The sequence below is a fragment of the Dasypus novemcinctus genome, chromosome X (assembly GCF_030445035.2).
Source record: "Dasypus novemcinctus isolate mDasNov1 chromosome X, mDasNov1.1.hap2, whole genome shotgun sequence".
NCBI classification, from domain to species: domain Eukaryota; kingdom Metazoa; phylum Chordata; class Mammalia; order Cingulata; family Dasypodidae; genus Dasypus; species Dasypus novemcinctus.
In genome coordinates, this window is record NC_080704.1 from 15,442,526 (window position 1) to 15,463,063 (window position 20,538).

Sequence of the window (20,538 nt, forward strand, 5' to 3'; positions counted from 1 at the left end):
TGTTGTTTGCACTTGCTGTGTCTGTTCGTCTTCTTTGTTTCTTTTAGGAAGTACCAGGAACTGAACCTGGGACCTCTGATGTGGGAGGGAGGCGCCTAATCGCCTGAGCCACCTCCATTCCCTGCTTCGTTGAGTCTCTGCTTATGTTTTTCCACTTGTGTCTCATGTTGCATCATCTCGTCACATTAGTTTACCATGCCTGCCCATCGCGCCAGCTTGCTATCCTGCTTGTCCTCTTTAGGAGGCCCTGGGAACCTCTGCTCCCTGCTTTGTTGTGTCACTCATTATGTTTTTCTTCTTGTGTCTCTTGTTTTTTTTTTTTTTGTCTTGTGTCTCTTGTTGCATCATCTTGTTGTGTCAGCTTGACATAACTGCCCGTCATGCCAGCTCACAGTCTTCTTTGGAAGGTACTGGGAACCAAACCAGGGACCTGTCATCTGGTAGGTGGGAGCCCAATTGCTTGAGCCATATCCACTTCCCCCATTGTACTTAAAATGGCACAAAAGGTCCCGCTTGATCTAGCCTTTGCCTATTTCCCAAACCTCATCTTTATGTCCTTCTACTCCGGGCTGTCTCTGAATGGATGAAGGAATGACTGAATGAATGCATGTGACAGGGAATAAATGCTTCAGTTCAGTGCTCCAGTTGCCAGCAGAGGTAGCTGTCTTGATAACCCTTGCTGTATTGACTGCCTTTCCTTCCTCTTCTCAGTCCTCCACTCCGCTATGGACGTTTCCTTCACCTTCTAAATTAACCACTTCCACTCGAATCCTGATCTCCAGGTCTCCTTACTGGGAAACCCAAACTAAGGCACGCTTCATCCCCACTCTCTCCACCCCTGGGCTTGGAAGATAAGTGAAAGAGATAGAAGTGGTGATGGAAGGTTCCAAGTTTTGCCTGAGGTCTGCTACTATCCCTACCAGTTGTGATGTGGGAAATTCGAAGGCACATCAGCACACACTGGTACAGGAGAGCTTGATAGCCTGTACCAGTTTTTGCCGGGCCCTTAAACCTCAACACATTCGGAATAACAATGATGCTTTGGGGTATCCCTGAGTCTGTCACACTTGGCCTCTGTCCCTTGAAGATGGGTAGGAAACCCTAATTAATTTTAACTGCATAGATGCAATGGGCCTGCCATATTGGAAAATAGAACCAAACCAAAAAAACAAAAGGAAAAAAACCCTCATAACTGGACCTTGTTGTCCCCATTTAGAAAAGTTTGGTTCTATTTGCTTGGCAATATTTAAACATATTTAAACATCAGCAAAAGAAGTTTCAACTTCTCAATTTGTCTTGGAGACTATGATGAAGTTTCTTGGAGCCTGACCATAAGCAAGCATACTCAGATTCCTGGCACAGTCTATTTTTGCAGAAAATAAGGAATCCCACAAAGAAATGCTACACTACTTACACAATCCCTGGAATGTTTGCGAATGAATCTCAGCTGTGGAGATGGTAATTTTCTGATTAATTAGATTGATGGAGACAGCAAGCTGTATAATGCAGTAAATGGCCGATTCAGCACTGAGCTCCAACTCTCACAACTCAGGGCTTCCTCTCCACAGAGACTTCCTCACTGTGTTAGTCAGCCAAAGGGGTGCTGATGCAAAATACCAGAAATTGGTTGGTTCTTATAAAGGGTATTTATTTGGGGTAGGAGCTTACAGATACCAGTCCATAAAGCATAAGTTACTTCCCTCACCAAAGTCTATTTTCATGTGTTGGAGCAAGATGGCTGTCAATGGCTGTGAGGGTTCAGGCTTCCTGGGCTCTCCCTTCCAGGGTCTTACTTCTCTCTGGGTTCAGGGTTTCTCACTTCCCAGGACTCCAGCTTCAGCATCAAACTCCAACACCAAAAACTCCAACATTAAAAACCCTCAACTCTGTCTTTTGACATGCCTTTTATCTGAGTCCCTGCCTAACAAAGGGGTGGGGACTCAATGCCCTACTGGCACAAGAGGTTTACCTGATTACTTAATCAAGTGAACCTATGAATCCAGTATAGTCTCATATGCCCAGAGAAGAAGATCAGTTTACAAACATAATCCAATATTTCTTTTTGGAATTCATTAATAATATCAAACTGCTACACTCATCTACACTGACAGTTGCCTGCCTCAGAACTGAGTCCCCTGGGCCTTCTATATGACAAATATTATTTTGGAAGAGAGAGAGAGATTGAGGAAAGAGAACTGAACCCGAAAGAGAGAGAGAGAGAGAGAGAGAGAGAGAGAGAGAGAGAGAGATTGAGGAAAGAGAACTGAACCAGAGAGAGAGAGAGAGAGAGAGAGAGAGAGCAGCTGGCTATCCCAGCCAGACCTCCCAAGGTAGCAGAAGATGATGGTAGGATCGGTTCAGTCGAAGATCATGTCATGCCTGACTAGGTTCATCAATTTCTTTTCATTGATTACCCTGGGTTTAACAGGTTTCTTGGGGCTGGATCACTCCAGTCAAATGCACAAGACATCATTTATATCCAGACATTTGTTGGATTCCAGTGAAAGATACTATGCCTGACCTATACATTTTTGCTATTCCAGAACATACTGGACCAATTTTAATTTTTAAAAATGAATTGAAAAAATTAAAATATTTACACATGCTTCACTAAATATGAAACTAAATATGATTGATCTTGATACCTTTGTGAGGGTTTTTTTGGTACGAATGGAGTCACAAACAAGGAGAGAGCAATACATACTAGATTTTAGCTTAGGGAAAGAATGGTTCATAGATATTACTGTGTCGGTCAAGGGAGGTTAATTTCTGTATCAAAACACCTTAAAATCTCAGTGGCTGAAGGTGGGGAAAAGTTTACTTCTTGCTCCTCTCGCAGTCCATGGCAGGTTTGAGTGACCGACAGTGAACCTTCACACAGGGCAGGTTCCATCCGTCATGGGCCACCGTTGTCCTCCAGGTCTTCCCATTGATCAGGGGGCTGATGGGAAGGGAGAGCAACAGAGGCTTTGTGGGCCCAGCCCACAGGAGGCACATGTCCCATCCACCCACATTCCTTGGCCAAAAGGGGTTGCCCGGCCCTGACTAACTGGCAGGTTAGCTGGGCTGTGTGGCGCGACTTTATGCTCAGGAGACAAAGAAACTGTTCTGGGGAACACTTGGCCTTCTCTTCCACCTTTGTTATGTTGCAACTTAGGAAATTAGAGCTCTTTGGCCCTTTTTGACAGAAAAGTGGTAATTCCGTATGGTCTAACCTAACAGTTCATGTACCCTTATTCATAGTACTCACAATCAGGTATCAAAGCAATCGAATGATTGAATTAGGCACGGGAGAGCTACTTAGTGAGTGTGGAATTAGAGCAAAGCAGGTAAAAAGAGAGGATACTGGGAAAGCAACCTGAATAACTTACTATCATTCACTTGGAACATCATGCAAAAACCATGTAGAAACTAAAAGTCATTGCAATTTTCAGCAATTTTAAAAAGATTTTACAAGATAATGTGCTCTGCTTTTATTGTCAATAAATAACATGCTTGCCTGTACTGGGTTCTTTTTTTTCAACTGGATAGTATTGTTTCAACTTTAATATTTAAGTAATGGATGTTCTTTTTCATCCATGAAGTTTAAATAGCTGCATATGTGTATTAGAAAACCCCCCAGCAAGAATAAAATGCAGAGATGGATTCTTGGTGTAATAAATCACTTTCCTTTGGCATTCACAAACCAGCAAGTAATTATTAGCAATTCTATCCACTGGTGATTTTTCCCTTTTAAGCTAGTTTTTCACTTTCATGGGCAGCTGTAGAATTTGATGTTTAAACCAGTAAAATCCAAGTTGTGCCTGGCCCTTTGAAGCTATTTCTCAAAACTGGTTGAATAAATGCATGGCACACCCGTGAATTAAAAGGCAGGTGGCTCGTTAATGGGCTCCCATGGTTCTCTGATGATTTTTTTCTACAACATTGTCTCAGGTTGCTTGATCTCCTTTCAGAAACATGCATAGAACATGCCTCTGCATCCACAGAGTAGCTGGAGGCTTAAGTGCGCTTTTCCGATTTGGGTAGTTGTCCAAATATCAGAATCCATTTTATAGTTCTATGTCATGTTGTTAATTCTCCAGCAACCATTGTTTCCAGTTAAAAAGAAGTGAGAGTAAGGCTATATTTGATGACAAACTTCTGATACCTTCCAATGGAGCAGTAATAGTAAGATACATTCATGACTGGGGAAAGAATTCCTTAGAATGGATAAGAAATCTTATTTTATTAACAAATTTTTGATGGTCTCAGTCATTAACATTTTGGAGAGTTTTACAAGTGGCACTTGGCACAATGTAAAAAACGATGACTCAGGAGACATTAGCATACCTCGGATATTTCCGTTTCACCTTTTCACCTGAAGGCAGACATATGCAAACAAGAAGTCTCGTTTCTCTGGAGAGTTATGGTAACATGCAAACAGTGTGTGAATTTCATCTTCTGCTCACTTGCACCTATTGGGTAACCCCAGGCAGTATTCTTCTCAGTCCAAAGTAATTGACTCTGACCAGTACATATGAAATGGGTTTGGCCATTTGAACAAGGGACCCTGGGTTCTTTCAAGCTTCTAATTAGGCTTTTTAAGAAAAATCATGTTGCAACAAATGTCACTTCCTGCTTGTGTGATTTCACATCTCACATCTCTGATCTCTGAGACCTTGTTCAGGTTTGACTTCTCTGGAGAGTGTTTTGTGTACTGCGAAATCCCTGATGTGCCCAACCACTGGCAATCCTTCTGTAGCTCTCCAGAACCATCAGGATGGACAAAATGTTTTGCATGGATGCAAGGGCCCCTGCTTCTCTACCTGCCCTTCCTCCATCCCACCATGCCCTTCTGCTTCCCCTCCCACTCCCTTTCTCCAAACCCATACCACTGTCTACACTCAGGTTTTCAGGCCACCAAACTCGCCATGCTCTTAGTGGGTCCATCCTTGGCAGAGGCAACTTTCTTTGCCTGGATCCCCCTCCCCACCAAACAGCTCTCTCCCACATCACCTGAGAAAGATCCCCTGTCACCAGAACTTATATCCTTCAGGTCCTATTTGCTCCAGAAAACCTCTCACTTATCTCAACCTAATGACTCATATCTTCCGCGCCCGGGCTCCTCAGAATGTATCCCTTTGATAAGGCTCATAAAATCAGAGTACGAGTATCTGCTCACTTGCCAATTGCCACCCCTGGAATGAAAGTCCTCAGTAGGCAGGGGCTGGTCTCCTGCAGCTTTGTAGTCTCCGTCCCTAGCACAGTGCCTGGCCCATGCCCACCCCAGCAAATTTGGGGAGGAAAAATGAATACTTGGACGAATGAGAATAGTTTGGTGAAGTGTGTTCCTGTCTGGCTGCTAATTCCAATGAAAAGTCACCCAGTCTTCCTCGACCTTCGGTTCATGTGTAAAATCATAGGTTGGAACTGAACCATATCTACGGTCACTTTCCTTAAGGTGAAATTCGACGATCATCACCCCTGGCAGGGAAATTGATCCCTACATATGTAAAAAAAAAAAAAAAAGGGAAGTCACGGGAAACGGTGGCAGCGATGAGAATGTCCCTCGTCGACCTCCGGCTGCCACAAGCGCAACTAGCCGAGGGCCCAGCGCTCTGGAATTCACCATGCCACCCGGGCTGCTCCCGCTCCCACCAGTAACTGTGCATGACAGGGGTATACTAAGGCAGACCCTTTTGTGGGAAACACAGCTCTCCTGCACTGTACTGTACTCCTTGCCCCTGTACTGTAATCAATCTGTTTGCAATGGCTTGTGAACTCATGAGAAGAAAGGCCAGGGCTTTTTCATGAAGACAGTGCTTGGGTCATAGAAACTCCTGAATAGAGGTTTCGCTCTAAATCAGTGGATCTCAACTGGGATGCTTTTCTCTCCCAGGGGACATTTGGCAAGGTCCAGAGACTTTTTTCCTTGTGAATGCTGGGAAAGGGGGTGGTACTGACATCTGCTGGGTGGAGCCAGGCATGCTGCCAAACATCTTACCTGCACGGGAAAGCCCCCTGCCACAAAGAGTTAACTGGCCCTGAATGTCAGTAGGGCGGAAGTTGAGAAACCCTGTTCTACATGATTGAGTGAATGACTGCAGAATCCCTAAAATTATTTCCATTAGAGGATGAAAAAATAGCCTCCTTGAGGGAAAAGTCAATGATAAAAGCATCCTTGTATTTGGTGCTCTCAGTTAATGAAGTGTCCCAGACTGTATCTTTGTAACTCTTAACCGAATCGCCAAGTTCAAGGCTTCCCTCGAGGGAAGGCTGCAAGGTTGTTTAAATTCCCAACCTTGACTGAGATATTTTTAACTCGCAGAAAATTCAGTCTTGCTACAGAAAGCACCTGAGGAAATGTGCATTCCTTGTGTGTTAAAAGGCCCAGGAAATATTTTACAGTGCATTTAATGTGCGTGAGGAAACAGCCACCAACCTCACACAAAGATACACCAGAGTCTGGTAGCAGCCCGGCCCGACACAAGATAAACATGCCACGATCTCCGCTCATTGCCCACCTGACTTAGGGGAATGTGGTGGGGAGGGCTCTGTCAGGCTTCTGGAGTAGAGGTTGGCAGACCACTGCTCATGGGCCCCCCAAGGCCATGGCCCATGAACTCAGAATGGGTGTACATTTTTAAACGTAGCAGAAAACTGCAAGGAGGAATATTTTGTGACACCTGAAAGGGTCTGGGAAATTCACATTTCGGTGTCCATAAATAGAGTATTATTGGCATGCAGGCATGCCCATCCACCTACGTTTTGTCTCTAGCTGCTGTGGCGTGACAACAGAATTGAATAGTTAGGACAGAGGCCATGTGACAATATTTATTTACCATCTGGCCCTTTATGGAAAATGTTTGCCAACCTCTGCTCTACAGTTAAAGGGCTTAACAAATTGTGTTTCCAGGAGGCTGTGAGGGATGGTAGGAGCCTTGGGCTCTGGTAGGAAAGTGACTCCATGCCCCTGGCGTCGTGTTTCTGCATCTGGAACATGAGAGGGCTTTGCTAAGGGCTCACTAGGCCCCCCCAGCTCCCTAACAGTTCACACTGTGCAGAGATTCCAGTTTGATCAGTGGTTCCTGAGTGGCCAAAGGAGTCACAGTACAAGGCTGTGGTCTGGGACAAAGCCATCGGGCCAAGGGATAGAGTTACCACACTTGGCACCAAAACAGGCATGGAACTGGACAGCCACTGTGTCTGAACAGTGCAGATTTGAAATCTGGCATTCTCGAAGGTTCTGTAGCATACATAAATTTTCAGCCACTTTCAAGTGCCCTTAGTTTTATAGATTATGTAATCCTTTTTTTTCCCCTTAGCCCTGGGAAAGAAGTGAATGGACAAAGCCAGTCGATGGGAAGGCTAGCAAATGATGGTAGCACTAAATTCAGGCTTTCAAAGTCTTAGCTAGCACATAGGATGTTTTTAACCGGGTAATTGTCATCTCTCCTGTTCCTTTAGTAGCAGCGAAGAGTGTCTGTTGCCCTTTTCTGTTTTCTCAATACGAATGTGTAGTTCTTTATCCTCAGTCCAAGGAATGATGGGATGCCTGCACCTGCACACCAGCCAGGGGTCTGTCACTACGGAGCCAAGCTGGCCTGCTGCTACGGCTGGAGAAGGAACAGCAAGGGAGTCTGTGAAGGTAATTCTGCAGAAGCTCAGACCTGCCCTGCCCTCAGCAACTGTGTTAGGGTCCTTTGATTTTTACCTGTGATGCCACAAACTAATGCCAAATTGCCAGCAGACTCCCCAACCCAGGGACGTGGATAACTACAAACACCAAGGTCCAGGTTTCCAACGTGTGGCATGGACTTTAAACGCCTTGTCGATTATATCTGCGTTATTGCCTTAGTAAGTGGGTTCGAGTTGTTTTGTTGTCTGTCTTGTTTTTTAATCTGGAGAAACCTAGATGGGCAGAAATAAGGCCATTCGGTTTTTCCTGCTAATTATAGAGTCAAGCCCCTCAAAAATTTCCCCCAACTGCTTCCTAATGAAGTCCATTTTAAACGATGAATGAACCCAGCAGCAGGCTTCAGTCACAAACAAAAGCATAAGCTTTTCTTTTTACCGTATGGTTTGGGTACTCATATTTTTAAAATTCAGAGTGCCAGTTTCCAAATGGTTTCAAGGGGCACAGGCACATATGCAAAGACTTGAAGTATTTTTCTTATCTTTTGGGCAAATGGTAAACTAAGGAGCCATGATTTGCCTTGGGCACTGTTTCTCAGACCATGTGTTAGGAACTGCGAGAGAGGCAGCTGAGCCTTTCCAGGGGATGGGGGAGGACAGAGGTGAGCAGAGTTTTGTATTGGGATTTTCTATGATTTTCCGTAATGACCCACACTTGCACTGTAGAGGGGTCAAGCCCACATTCCTACTGGCTACCTGTCTGACCAGGGCAGGAATCTGGTCTCACTGTCCCTGTGTCCCCAGCAGTTGGCAGAGGCCAACTGAACCTCAGCCCTTCATCTGCTAAATGGGATTATAATACAACTGCATGTCCCATATAGTTTAGGCATTGGTGTGGATCATTTTGGATTGTCAACTCTAAAGCACTGGGCTGTTAGCTCTTTTTAAGAATGATAGTGCTGCCTTCTATTCACTGGTCTGCCCCTCCCACCAGCTTCCTCTTCTCTGGTGGGCTCACAAACATCTGGAATCAAGGAAACAGTGTAAGACATTGATAGAGCCCCCCACCCCCCATGGTCAATATTAAGCCAAACCTTCCACCATTACAGTTTTCCTGCAATGAGCTCTCAGGAGCATGAAGATGCTAGAAAACAATATTGGAAAATCATCACTGCCAAACGAGATAAAGTTAGAATGTCCCCCCTAGGACCTTTTAAAATTAAACAAAGATGGGGGCAGCCCTTCTCGCTGATGTGATTTAGAACACCATGATCAAGGGCATTATCTTGAGAACCAGACCGACCTGGCTGACCTAGGGCAAGGTCTGTAACTTCATCATCTTGGTTTTTCCTCCTCGGCCACACAGACAGAATAATACCTATTTTAGAGGCTCAGGGGTTGTAGGCATGAGCAGGTGCTCATTACCAGGCACGTGGAGAAAATTCCTCATCAAGTACTGTGGATTCGGAGAGGACCAATAACTCTCAGCCCAGACTTGTGTCTGAAATTGCCGGGTGACAAGGGGATTGAATGTGGCTTTATTCTTTTTCTAGACACAGCGGGACAAATTTTTCTTTGAGGCCAGTCAGGTGGAAAGGGGTAAAAACCACGTGCCTCCATGATTCAGAATCTCTTACAGTAGCACGAACCTCGGCACCTACTGCCCCCCAGACCGTAAGGCCCTGCATGTCTCTGGTGAATAAATGAGGGCATGTTTTGGTCTTCTGGAAGGGCAGTTTTGGGTCTGGATCAGAGCAGTGAGGCTATGTTACACACAGCCAAATCACATTCCCTTTTGTGGACTATATAATACCGTAGGCACGAAACAATTTAAAGCAAACTGTTAAAAGAACAAGTGTGGAGAGTTCCAGCCAAATGCCCACTACGCAGGTTTGGCAAACTGGAGAGATGATCAGCACCCCCACTGTCCCAGTCAAATGTGCAGGTTTTAACTTGCAATGATTTTTATATCTGAAACCTGTATGGCCTTTTATCCAACTGGCATGGTCCTTCTCGACGGTCAAGTCGCTTATTGCCTGAAGCACCGAATAACAGGGTCGTTTGTCCCTGTTTGCCCGGTTTCTGATTGCTAAGCCTGAGTGTGGCCTGGTGGGAACGTGACGAGGATGCATGGCATCCTGCCCAAACAAACAACACCAACCCCAGACTCTGAGGTCCCAGTCCACCCAGCCGCCTGCCTCAGGGCTGCCCATTCACCCTTCATTCCTCACCAGGACCTGCTGCTCTGGGCCTCTGCACTGCTCAAATGTGCAGCCAGAGCAGACCCTGATCAACTTGTTTTCATTCATCTTCAAGTATGTGTCACTTAGTGAGATGGGACAAAGTGTGGAAAGCTGCAGATGGAGGAGTTGGGAAGGAGGGGAATCGAACAAGAGAGGTTTACTTTGTCTAAAGTATGCTTAAATCTCAGGCCATTTTAGACTCAAACTGAATTTTCCTTGGCTGTGGATGGGATCTTCAAATCACAGGTGCAAAGTTACTATAAACTGAAAACATCTTTCGGGATTTTCAACCTTATAGCAACAAAGATGTATTTCATGAATTCTCCCGTGTTCTATTTGGCATTTATTCTGAGCTTTTCTATCTGGACCATGTTGGAAGTCAGTTTCCAGAGAACAATCAGGGGTCTTGAGGGCTTACCAAAAAAGAAAAGATTTAATTTCCTAACATCCGAACTTAAAGCTGCATCTTTAAGTACATACCCATAACAAACAGACACTGGAAATCAAATTCTATCTCCTTTGTCTCCTGAAGTGGATGAGTTTTGCTAGGGAGCATCTTTCCCCAACTGTCAATTTGTTCTTAAGTTCTATACCTATTACCTTATTCATTATTCAGAACTATTTGAGTATCCGACGTGTTCAAAGCACCATGTCAAGCGCTGTGGGAGAAACAGGTGGATTTTTAAATCCCTGTCCTGAAAGCATTTAGAATCAAGCTGTAAATAGAAATCAAGGATAGAAACCAAATATTAAGTCTAATTAATAAGATGGAAACTGATCACTTTCACAGGAGAGGCCTGCCCAAGTTCTGTGGTGTACTTAAACTTGCACGGGAGTTCACATGTGGCCAGAAAAATCTGTGAAAGCTTCTGGAAGGAGGGGCCACATGAGGTGGTTAATTGTACCACAGAGTTTGTCCCGCCCAGAGACAAGGGACGAAGCTATTAGATGCCCGCATCTATCAGGCACTGGAGAGAGCAGAGTGCAGCATAACCTTCCAGGTATCTCTGGGCAAGGTGCTTCCCATTAGCAAAAAAAAAAACAAATGAAGAAATTGTTCAATGAATGAATTGGTGATAGACACAGGAATAGGAGGTTGTCATTGACTGGTTTAGGGGACAATAAAAAATAGTGACAACAAAGATTTTGACTCCCGGTAAGTGGGAGAGAAATGATCACAATAAGAAGGGGAAGACGGATGATGGGGTCTTAAGGAACAGGCTTGCTTCGAGGTGGACCTATGAGCCAGGGGAATCGATGGCCAGAGAAGTAAGCAGCATAGCTGGGCCATTGCCGAGTCACTCTTTCATACCATGGCTATTTCTTGAGCTCCTTCTAGACCTAAGATCCGCTCTGGGAACTCTTGATCCCTACATAACCCCCTTTTCTCTCTTATTCATTATTTCTTCTCCTCGGGTCTTCTGATTTTCCTTTCTCCCTGTAAACTGCTTTTTCTCCTTATCAACAGACTCGAAATCTCCATCAGCTTTGGCTATTTTTTCTTGTGCCCACTCCAATCAGTTATCACATCCTACCCCTGCTGTTTCTAGCGCCGCTTCATTCATTGAGCAAGTATTTACTGAGTACCTCCTTCTGTCAGGTGTTCGGATACAACAGTGAATAAAACAGAAAAACAACCCTGCACGCAGGCTGTGCTTTCTCCTGACTGGTGGCTGGAGGTAGCACCCCTCCCCACCCCACCCAATCTGTGAATTGTTTGATTTGATAACACATAGGACTAAACATAATTTGATTATTCAAAGGACAAAATAGGAGAAAAAACACAGAAGAGGCAAACGACCAAAAGAAGGGGAGGGACCTTGGCAATGGCCAAAGCTTTTCTCTGGAGTCTCCTCCAGCTAAATTGTATGCTTCTTTCATTAAATGTTGTGTGTTTATATGCAAAACTCACTGGCTGTGGTCCCGGGGACTTTGTATTTCTTTGATGGCCCCTAGAGGCTCAGCACTGCTAAGGAAAGACACGCTGAACCTGCCCGTGTTGAGGTGGAAGGGTACAGGGGTTGATCTATTTCCCAAACAAAACACCTGCCCGATCTCAAAGGTGAAACAGACCAGAGAGGAAGCAGATGGCCCTGTCCTCTGTAACATCCCCAAGGATTGCTCTGCAAAACGACTGGCGCTAACTGTGTGCTGGTGCTAACTGTGTGCTGGCGCTACATATGTGCATTTCACCACGCTAACTCCTCCTGCTCTTGTCTCCTTCCTCAGCTACGTGTGAACACGGATGCAGGTTTGGGGAGTGCGTGGGACCAAACAAATGTAGATGTTTTCCAGGCTACGCTGGGAAGACCTGCAGTCAAGGTCAGTACAATCGACCAGCATCACATTCCACACCTCCACCAGAGCTTTCAGGAATGAAGTCATCGCTGCAGGACTTGTGACACAAGACAGTGGTCAGGGTTTCTTCGTTCTTTTTTTTCCCCAAGATTTATTTATTTTATTTCCCCCCCTCCCCTCCATTGTCTGCTCTCTCTGTCCATTCCCTGTGTGTTCTTCTGTGCCTGCTTTCTCATTAGGTGGCTCCAGGAAGCAATTCTGGAACCTTCTGGACTGGGAGAGAGGGGATCATTCTCTTGGACCACTTCAGCTCCCTGGTCTGCTGCATCTCTTATTGTCTCTCTGTGTCTCTTTTTGTTGCGTCATCCTGCTGCTCCAGCTCTCCACGTGGGCCAGCACTCTTGCGCAGGGCAGCACCCTGCACGGGGCAGCACTCTGCGTGGGCCAGCACTCCGCATAGGCCAGCTCTCCACATGGGCCAGCTTGCCTTCACCAGGAGGTCCTGGGTATCGAACCCTGGGCCTCCTATATGGTAGACGGGAGTCCAGTTGCTTGAGCCACATCCACTTCCCTCTTTGTTCTTTTTTGAGGACTAGATTTTTCACCCAGTCTTTTCTCCTCAAAAAGCATAAAGTCTTTCCAATGTTTTCATGGAGATGCCCAGTAAAAGGCTTTTTTTCTTTAAACAAGTAATTTTATTGTGCTTTCTAAATTACCAAAGTAATTCATATTGGTTATTTTTTAAAATATCCAACAGTGCAAAAAAGATATACATTGAAAGTTGAGATTCGCCACCCCAGTCACTACAGTAACCATAGTTAGCAGTTTGTTCCACATCCACCCAGTCCTTTTCCATGAAAGAGCGATCATAACTACTTCTTTTTTTTTTTTTTAATTTTTTAATTTTTTATTGACTTTGTAATAATATTACATTAAAAATATATATGTGAGGTCCCATTCAACCCCACCCCCCCACCCCCCCTCTCCCCCCCCCCCAACAACACTCGTTCCCATCATCATGACACATCCATTGGATTTGGTAAGTACATCTTTGGGCACCTCTGCACCTCATATACATTGGTTCACATCATGGCCCATACTCTCCTCTATTCCATCAAGTGGGCCCTGTGAGGATTTACAATGTCCGGTGATTACCTCTGAAGCACCATCCAGGGCAGCTCCATGTCCCGAAGACGCCTCCACCTCTCATCTCTTCCTGACTTTCCCCATACCCATCAGCCACCATGTCCACTTTTCCCAATCCAATGCCACCTCTTCTATGCATAACTACTTCTTATGGGCATCATCACACGTTAGCATGTGCAGAAACTACCTCATACTTTTTATTTTTATTTTTATTTTTATTATTATTATTTTTAAGATTTATTATTTTTTATTTATTTAATTCCCCTCCCCTCCCCCGGTTGTCTGTTCTCTGTGTCTTTTTGCTGCGTCTTGTTTCTTTGTCCGCTTCTGTTGTCGTCAGCGGCACAGGAAGTGTGGGCGGTGCCATTTCTGGGCAGGCTGCTCTTTCTTTTCACGCTGGGCGGCTTTCCTCACGGGCGCACTCCTTGCGCGTGGGGCTCCCCTACGCGGGGGACACCCCTGCGTGGCACGGCACTCCTTGCGCGCATCAGCGCTGCGCATGGGCCAGCTCCACACGGGTCAAGGAGGCCCGGGGTTTGAACCGCGGACCTCCCATGTGGTAGACGGATGCCCTAACCACTGGGCCAAAGTCCGTTTCCCTACCTCATACTTTTTAAAGCTACAACTTAGCCCATAGCATGCATGCTGTAGTCACGTATATATAAAAGTATTTTATTTAACTGTTATCATTTAAGTCATCTCCAGTTTTTCACCATTGCAAACTGATGAATTGAACATCATTCTACACCAGGGATTCTTAACCATTTTTGTTCCATGGACCCCTTTGCCAATGAGGTGAAAACCATGGACCCCTCACTAAGTCCACACTCTACTGTGTGTTATTTAATAAATACATCTCACCTGCACCAACATGTCCCCACAAGAATAATTTTTTTGAACTTTCAATCAAGCTCACAGACCCCCTGAAATCTTTCCACGGACCCCTTGGGGGTCTATGGACCCCTGGTTAAGAACCCTTGTTCTACTCATACCTTGCACCCTTGAATGAGTATTTATATGGGCTAAATATCTAAAAATGGAACAGTAAGGCTAAACAACTTGAGTATGTTTACTGTACTTGATGTATTTTAAAAGGCAATCTATGACTTCTGTCGTAAGCTGTTTATCTGAAGACATCTAAAACAGTGGTTCTCAACCCAGGCGATTTTGTCCTCCAGGAAGAGTTGCTGGATAAGATATAGATGCCCAGTTCAATTTGAATTTCCAATAAACAACAAATAATTTGTTAGGAGGATACCAATGTCCCCAATAGTGCATGGGACATGCATATACTAAACGTGTTAGTCATTTATTTGATATTCAAATTTAATTGGTTGTCCTGTATATTCATTTACTGACTCAGGCAACCTTACCCCAGGGGCCATCTGGTAATATCTGGAGACATTTGGTGGGGGTGCTACTGGCATCTAGTGGGCAGAGTGGGGGACACTGCTAAACATCCTACAGCAAAGAATGTTTGTGCCCACATGCCGATACTGCTGAGGTTGAGAAACCCTGCTCGCAATATTATGATGACTCAAAACCCCTCATTGGAGTAAGGGGTCTGGTCTTGGCTATGGATCAGCAGTTCTCAACTCAAGTGATTTTGCTCCTCCAGGGGACTCTTGGCAATATCTGGGGACCTTTTTGGTTGTCATGCCTGGGGGTGGCTCCTGCCATCTAGTAGGTCAAGGCCAGGGACGCTGCTGCACAGCCTCCAGTGCACAGGGCAGCCCCCAACAAAGAATGGTCTGACTGAGACATCAACAGCACTCAGGCCCCAAAACCCTGCCACAAGGAACCCTGCAAAAATAAGAAAGCAACCTGAGCCCTCTAGTGAAGTTGAGCGGAGAGCGGCAAATCAAATTCTCCCGCCCTTCAGAAAGCTGCCAGGTTGCTAGGAGAAAGGCCAGTGGCATTTTCGAGAAGGGCAGGCACCCAGGCCACGCTGCTAGCCCTTGTGGTCAAGCCCTGAGGTTAACTGCAGACTCTGAAGTAGCCTTTCTCTGAGCCGCCACCCCTGCAGCTTCACAGACCCATCCTCGCTAGCCCACCCCCGGCTTGGAGGCCAGAGCCAAGTCCAAGTGCTTGAGCGGGGTACGGCCAGAAGCCTGCTCTCCTAAGTAATAATCCAGCTGTATCCCTTACCCAGGATGTCATGCCAGAAAACGTGTTTTTCCATATGTTTTGGATTCAGTACCAAGATACCTTCTCAAAGAGATTTGCAGTAGAGTTCTTTTTCAGGCTCGTTTTCAAGTCCCGGGAAAATATGAACCGTGAGGGAGAGGCCCAGTTGGCTCCAGTTTCAGGGTTGCCTGTCCTCCCCCAGCCTCTTTGCCCAGTGGCAGCTGACCAAAGTTCATCACAGGCGTCAGCCTTCAACTCATGCCTCTCCCCAGATCACTCCTTCCATGAAACCCAGGAGCCTCCTCCAGTGCCGAGTTCACACCGAGCCCTAGGTGTCTCTGGGTTTCCTGTTAGGTCCCACCAGCACTTTCCCATCCCCCCTGTGGAATGGTTGGGATCTGTGAGGGAGATGGTAGGGGAGAGGGGGATCTCAAACCTCCACCTAGGGCGTTGGAAAATCCCCATTTAAGGATCCTTTCAGAGGCCAAAGCAGCCATTTCTTTATATTCAAGCACCTACTCTTGACCTGTCGGTGGGCTGAATCTTGGTCTCAGTTGGACTTCAGCGGTTTTCTCCTCTCCATATCTTCCTTGGGGGAGTTAAGGGTGAGGCCCAATGCAATCACCTTTCCAAAGACAAAAACCATCTATCCAGGATCCCTTTCAAAGTTTTCTTTTCCTTCTGGATCATTTTTTTATTTTAATACAAAGTGGTTCATTCTTAATGTTTATATATATATAAAATAACCATAATTGGAAATAACCGTAATTGGAATTTAGAGCATATCCTCAAAGGCTTTTTTAAAAATGTAGTTCTGTTTTTTTATAATTTTGGGTTCAAACTGTACACATTGTTTTGCAGCCTTCTTTTTTCACTTATTGCTATCCTGTGAATATCTTTACATAGGATTAAATACAGCCTTACAGTGTCACCATCAAGAGCTGCCTGGCACGGCCTCTTCTAGAAGGGTGTGAGCCGGGACAGTTCAGCCACTATAGGGCCCACCTAAGATAATCACCTCCTTGAAAGGAGGCTGTGCTGTTGGCATTTGTCATAGGTCACTTGGGATGTCATTAAAGGCAGAAATATCTAAATTGTAAGTTTCTACCTTTTGTATTGACAGACTGTACTCACAGAACAGTACATATCTCAGAAATGTACAGTTCAGTGAATTTTCACAAGCTTAACACCATTTAACCAATATCTAGATCAAGAAACAGAAGCTCCAGAGCCCTCTAGAAGATCCCTCACTCTCCCTTCCAGCCGCTCACCCCCATCATTCCCTCTCCCCAGCCCCCACAGGAACCATATCTTGACTGCTAACTCTACAGATTAGTTGTACCTGGTTTTGAACTTCATTTAGATGGAAGCATACAATATGTATCCAGCTACCCCTGCTCAATATCATGTTTGTGAGATTCATCCATTTTGTGTGTCACTGTAGTTTGTTCATTCTCTTTACTGTATAGTGTTCCACTGTGTGAATATACAAATCATTTATTCATCCATCCTTCCACTGAGAGATGTTTGAATTATTTCCAGTTTGGGACTACTATGAATAGTGCTTCTGAGATCATTTTAGCCCACCTCTTTCGGTGAGCATATATGCTAGGTCATGGGTAGGTAGATTTCTAGCTTCAGTAGATCCTGCCAGACAACTTTCCAAAATGATTGCACAAACATACATTCCTTCCAACAGCATATAATTCTATTTGTCCTGCATCACCCCCTCCTCCAGCCCTTCAAAATGGAGCATCAGTGCCCCAAGGGTGGGGTCCGGGGAAGCCAACTCAGTTGTTCTTTCCAGTATGGAGATCTAGTATCTCCCCCACCCCCCGGGGTGTTTCCCAATTCAGGTGACCTTTCTCTGTTTTCTCCCCATCCCGGCAGATGTGAATGAGTGTGGCTTACAGCCGCGGCCCTGCCCCCACAGATGTGTGAACATGCCCGGCAGCTACAAGTGCTTCTGCCTCAGTGGCTACATGCTGATGCCGGACGCCACCTGTGCCAGTAAGTCTCCACATCCAGGCCGGCCTTGGTCTGTGTTTGTGGTTTGGCTTTTGCTGTTCGATGCTTGGGAAAATGTTGCCGTGAGTCATTTTTGAAAGATCTCTTCGAGTCACCCCAAACGAAAATATGTTTGGCCATCTACTTTTGTGTGGGTGGGTGTAGCAAAAGACACAGCGGGAACAGCCCCGTTTCCACATGTGCCACTCAGTGGTGTTCAGTACCTTCACAGTGTTGTGCAGCCATCACCTCTGTCAAGCTCCAGAACATTTTCATCAGCCCCAGAGGGAAGCCCGTGGCCATCAGCAGTTGGGCCCCATGCCCCTTCCCCAGCTCATTTGCTCTGTGTCTCTCTGGAGTTGCCTATTCTGGGCACTGAACTTTTAAAATGACTACACTGGGGACGGTATAAAATATATATATTTGAAAATACAATATTATAATATGTTATAAACTTTCAGGTGATATATATATATTTTTTTATATCAGGGATGCATTGGGTTTCTTCCTGAAAGTAAGCATACTGAGCAAAATCAGCATATTGGTTTAAGGAGGTGAAAAAGTCTACCGAGGGACATCAGTTCTTCCCACCAGCCACCTTTCTCATGCCCCTTGCCCCGGACCTGACAATTGGAGGCTCCTGTTGGAAATACATTCCTGAACAGAAAAGCCCTTCTGTGATCAGGAAAAGGCCATGTCCTGTGGGAGGGTAAGAGTCTATAGCCATTCAGTTATGGAGAGGGAAGGCTTTTCAGGTTTTATATTGCAGCTGAAAGGCAACTCCACATTCCCTGCCTGCCTCCCCTGACCTCCCTCCCCATCTCTCTTTGCTTCCTTCCCCGGCAGCCCCCAAGGAGCCCAGAGCTTTCTGCCAGCGTCCTTTGGTTGCAGAGTCGGGTGGACCTCAGGCCCATCCTGGACTTCCCTGCACTCATAAAATCTTGGCTAGGATGCAGTTTGCTGCTGCCCTGGCTCCTCCTCCCTCTGTCCCTTCTTGGCAGAGTGCCCCCACATCACTAGACCCCCGGATCCTCCATTTGCAAGCTATCGTAAGAGATAAAGCAGGTGTTTGAAGGATCTTTTTAGAAATCCTTATTATAAATTAAGCAGAAACCCACACAAAACGCATACAGAGCACAATGACTTCTTATAAGGCGAGCACCCTTGTAATCACCGGCAAACAGAACTTTGCTAGAACCTCCTCCTTCCCCCCAAAGGGAGCCACTATCCAGGCTTTTCTAGTAATTACTTGAAAGTTTTAAAAACGTTTATGCTAATGGATGTCTCTGGAACATTCCATGAATGCGTCATCAGTCCCCAAAAAGATAATCTGCCCTAAATGGAAAGATAGAATTAGGTAAAATTTAAAGATTCCTTTTTAAAGAAAAAAATATGAAGAGAAGAGAATAAGCTAGAAGGATAACCACGAGTAGGTGTTTGTTACATTTCCTCGACTTGGGTCCTCCACACTCTCGTTGTCTGCCTCTGTATCTGTAGGGGCTGTCCATGCCTCCTTGTCTGTAGCTCAAAGAAGTATCCAGGTGGTCTTGGACTTCTCCACTGGATGCTGAATTTCCTGGCCCTGGCCCCTTGTCCAGCTGGGTGATTGGCAGATGACGGAGGGAGGTGGATGGAGAGAGTATGTTCACCACACTCCCCTGTAGTGGACACTGGACTGGAAACAATTCAGCATTTTAATCCCCAGGGTCTTCTGAGCCACACAAGCTGGTCACCTCTAAGGAAATGCACTTAGTAAGTAGGATATATTCCGCAGCTAGTGACAGAAAAATCCAACTATATTATCCCACTTAACAACAAAAAGAGCTGGAGGCATGCAGTTCCAGAGCAGCTCAGCAAGGACTCAGCCTCTGCCATCCTCAGAGCGTTGGTTCCTTTCTCCTGCTTGTGGTCTCCCGGTCACAACATGGCTACCCCAGCTCCAGATATCCTGCATGCATTCTAGGTAGGTAAGATTAAGGGAGAAGGGATGATGCCAATGAAGGCCTCTTTCATGCCTGTTCCTTTTGTCATGAAGCAAACTCTTTACCAGAAGCCTCACTCCCTCCAGTGGACCTGTCTCTCTATCTCTTTGACCACTCCGTGCTACAGGGGAAGCTGGGAAGAAGACAAATATCTGGCTTTCCAGCCTCAGTGGTGGGAAGTGGCAAAAAAAGAGGGGGGGGGGGAGCAGAATGGATTTCAGGCAGTTGATCAGTTGATTTGCTACCTGTTTTTAATATAGGCATCTGAAGACCAAGTCCTATGACTGGGAGGACTCTGGCAGAGCTAGGTATCCATGGAAAGACTCTAGAATGGACTTCTTTACCCTGATTCCTTGGGCTAATAATCTGTATCAGGGGTTGATATCAGAGGTTGTGTTTCAACCTCTAGAGGCCAGTCGAGTGATTAGGTCACATGCAAGAGAGAGACTTGAGTAGCTGAGGGGTGCTTGCCTTACCTAAAGACAGTCAACTTTCATGCCTTGGCCAACAGAACAGACCATGGATGGGATTCAGCCCACAGCCGCCAGTTGACCACCCCTGCCCTACATAGCTTGGGGTCCCTTTGGCTCTCCCTTTTGGATTCAAACTGTGGTGCTTATCCCGCATTGCCATTCCACCAGTTACATGGAATGACCCGGGATTTGGAGACAGTTTCTCAGGAAGCACTGCTTTAGCCTCTCAGGAGGAAAAGGGTAATCGTGGCCTGCTCTTTCAGACTCCAGGACGTGTGCCATGAGGAACTGCCAGTACGGCTGTGAGGACACGGCGGAAGGGCCACGGTGTCTGTGTCCGTCCCCAGGACTCCATTTGGCCCCAAATGGAAGAGCCTGTACAGGTAGAGCAGCAGGAATCACCTTGACTTCTCACCTCGGCCCCTGACCTTCCCTCCTCCCCCGCTCCTTTACTGAATTCTTCCTCTTCATCCCTCAGAACCTGCATTTTGAGCAGTCATTGCAAGCTCCTAAAAGGACAGGTTTTTGCCCATTTCTGAGATGACCTTTTTTAGCCAAACATGCTCTAGACACAATTTGGGTGCTGGGAAGGACACTTTTCTATTATTTTGGATTGCCTAATGCCTTAGTGAAAAAAGGAGAAAGGTG

The 20,538-nt window shown here is 45.8% G+C and overlaps 1 protein-coding gene across 1 annotated transcript in view; it reads left to right on the plus strand.

Moving 5' to 3' along the window:
* EGFL6 (EGF like domain multiple 6) overlaps window positions 1-20,538 on the plus strand; it is a 71,942-nt gene that overhangs the window by 10,191 nt on the left and 41,213 nt on the right. The window contains 4 exon segments of the mRNA XM_058291259.2: window positions 7,515-7,627; window positions 12,087-12,179; window positions 17,319-17,438; window positions 20,154-20,273. Coding sequence (XP_058147242.1) covers window positions 7,515-7,627; window positions 12,087-12,179; window positions 17,319-17,438; window positions 20,154-20,273 — 446 coding nt within the window.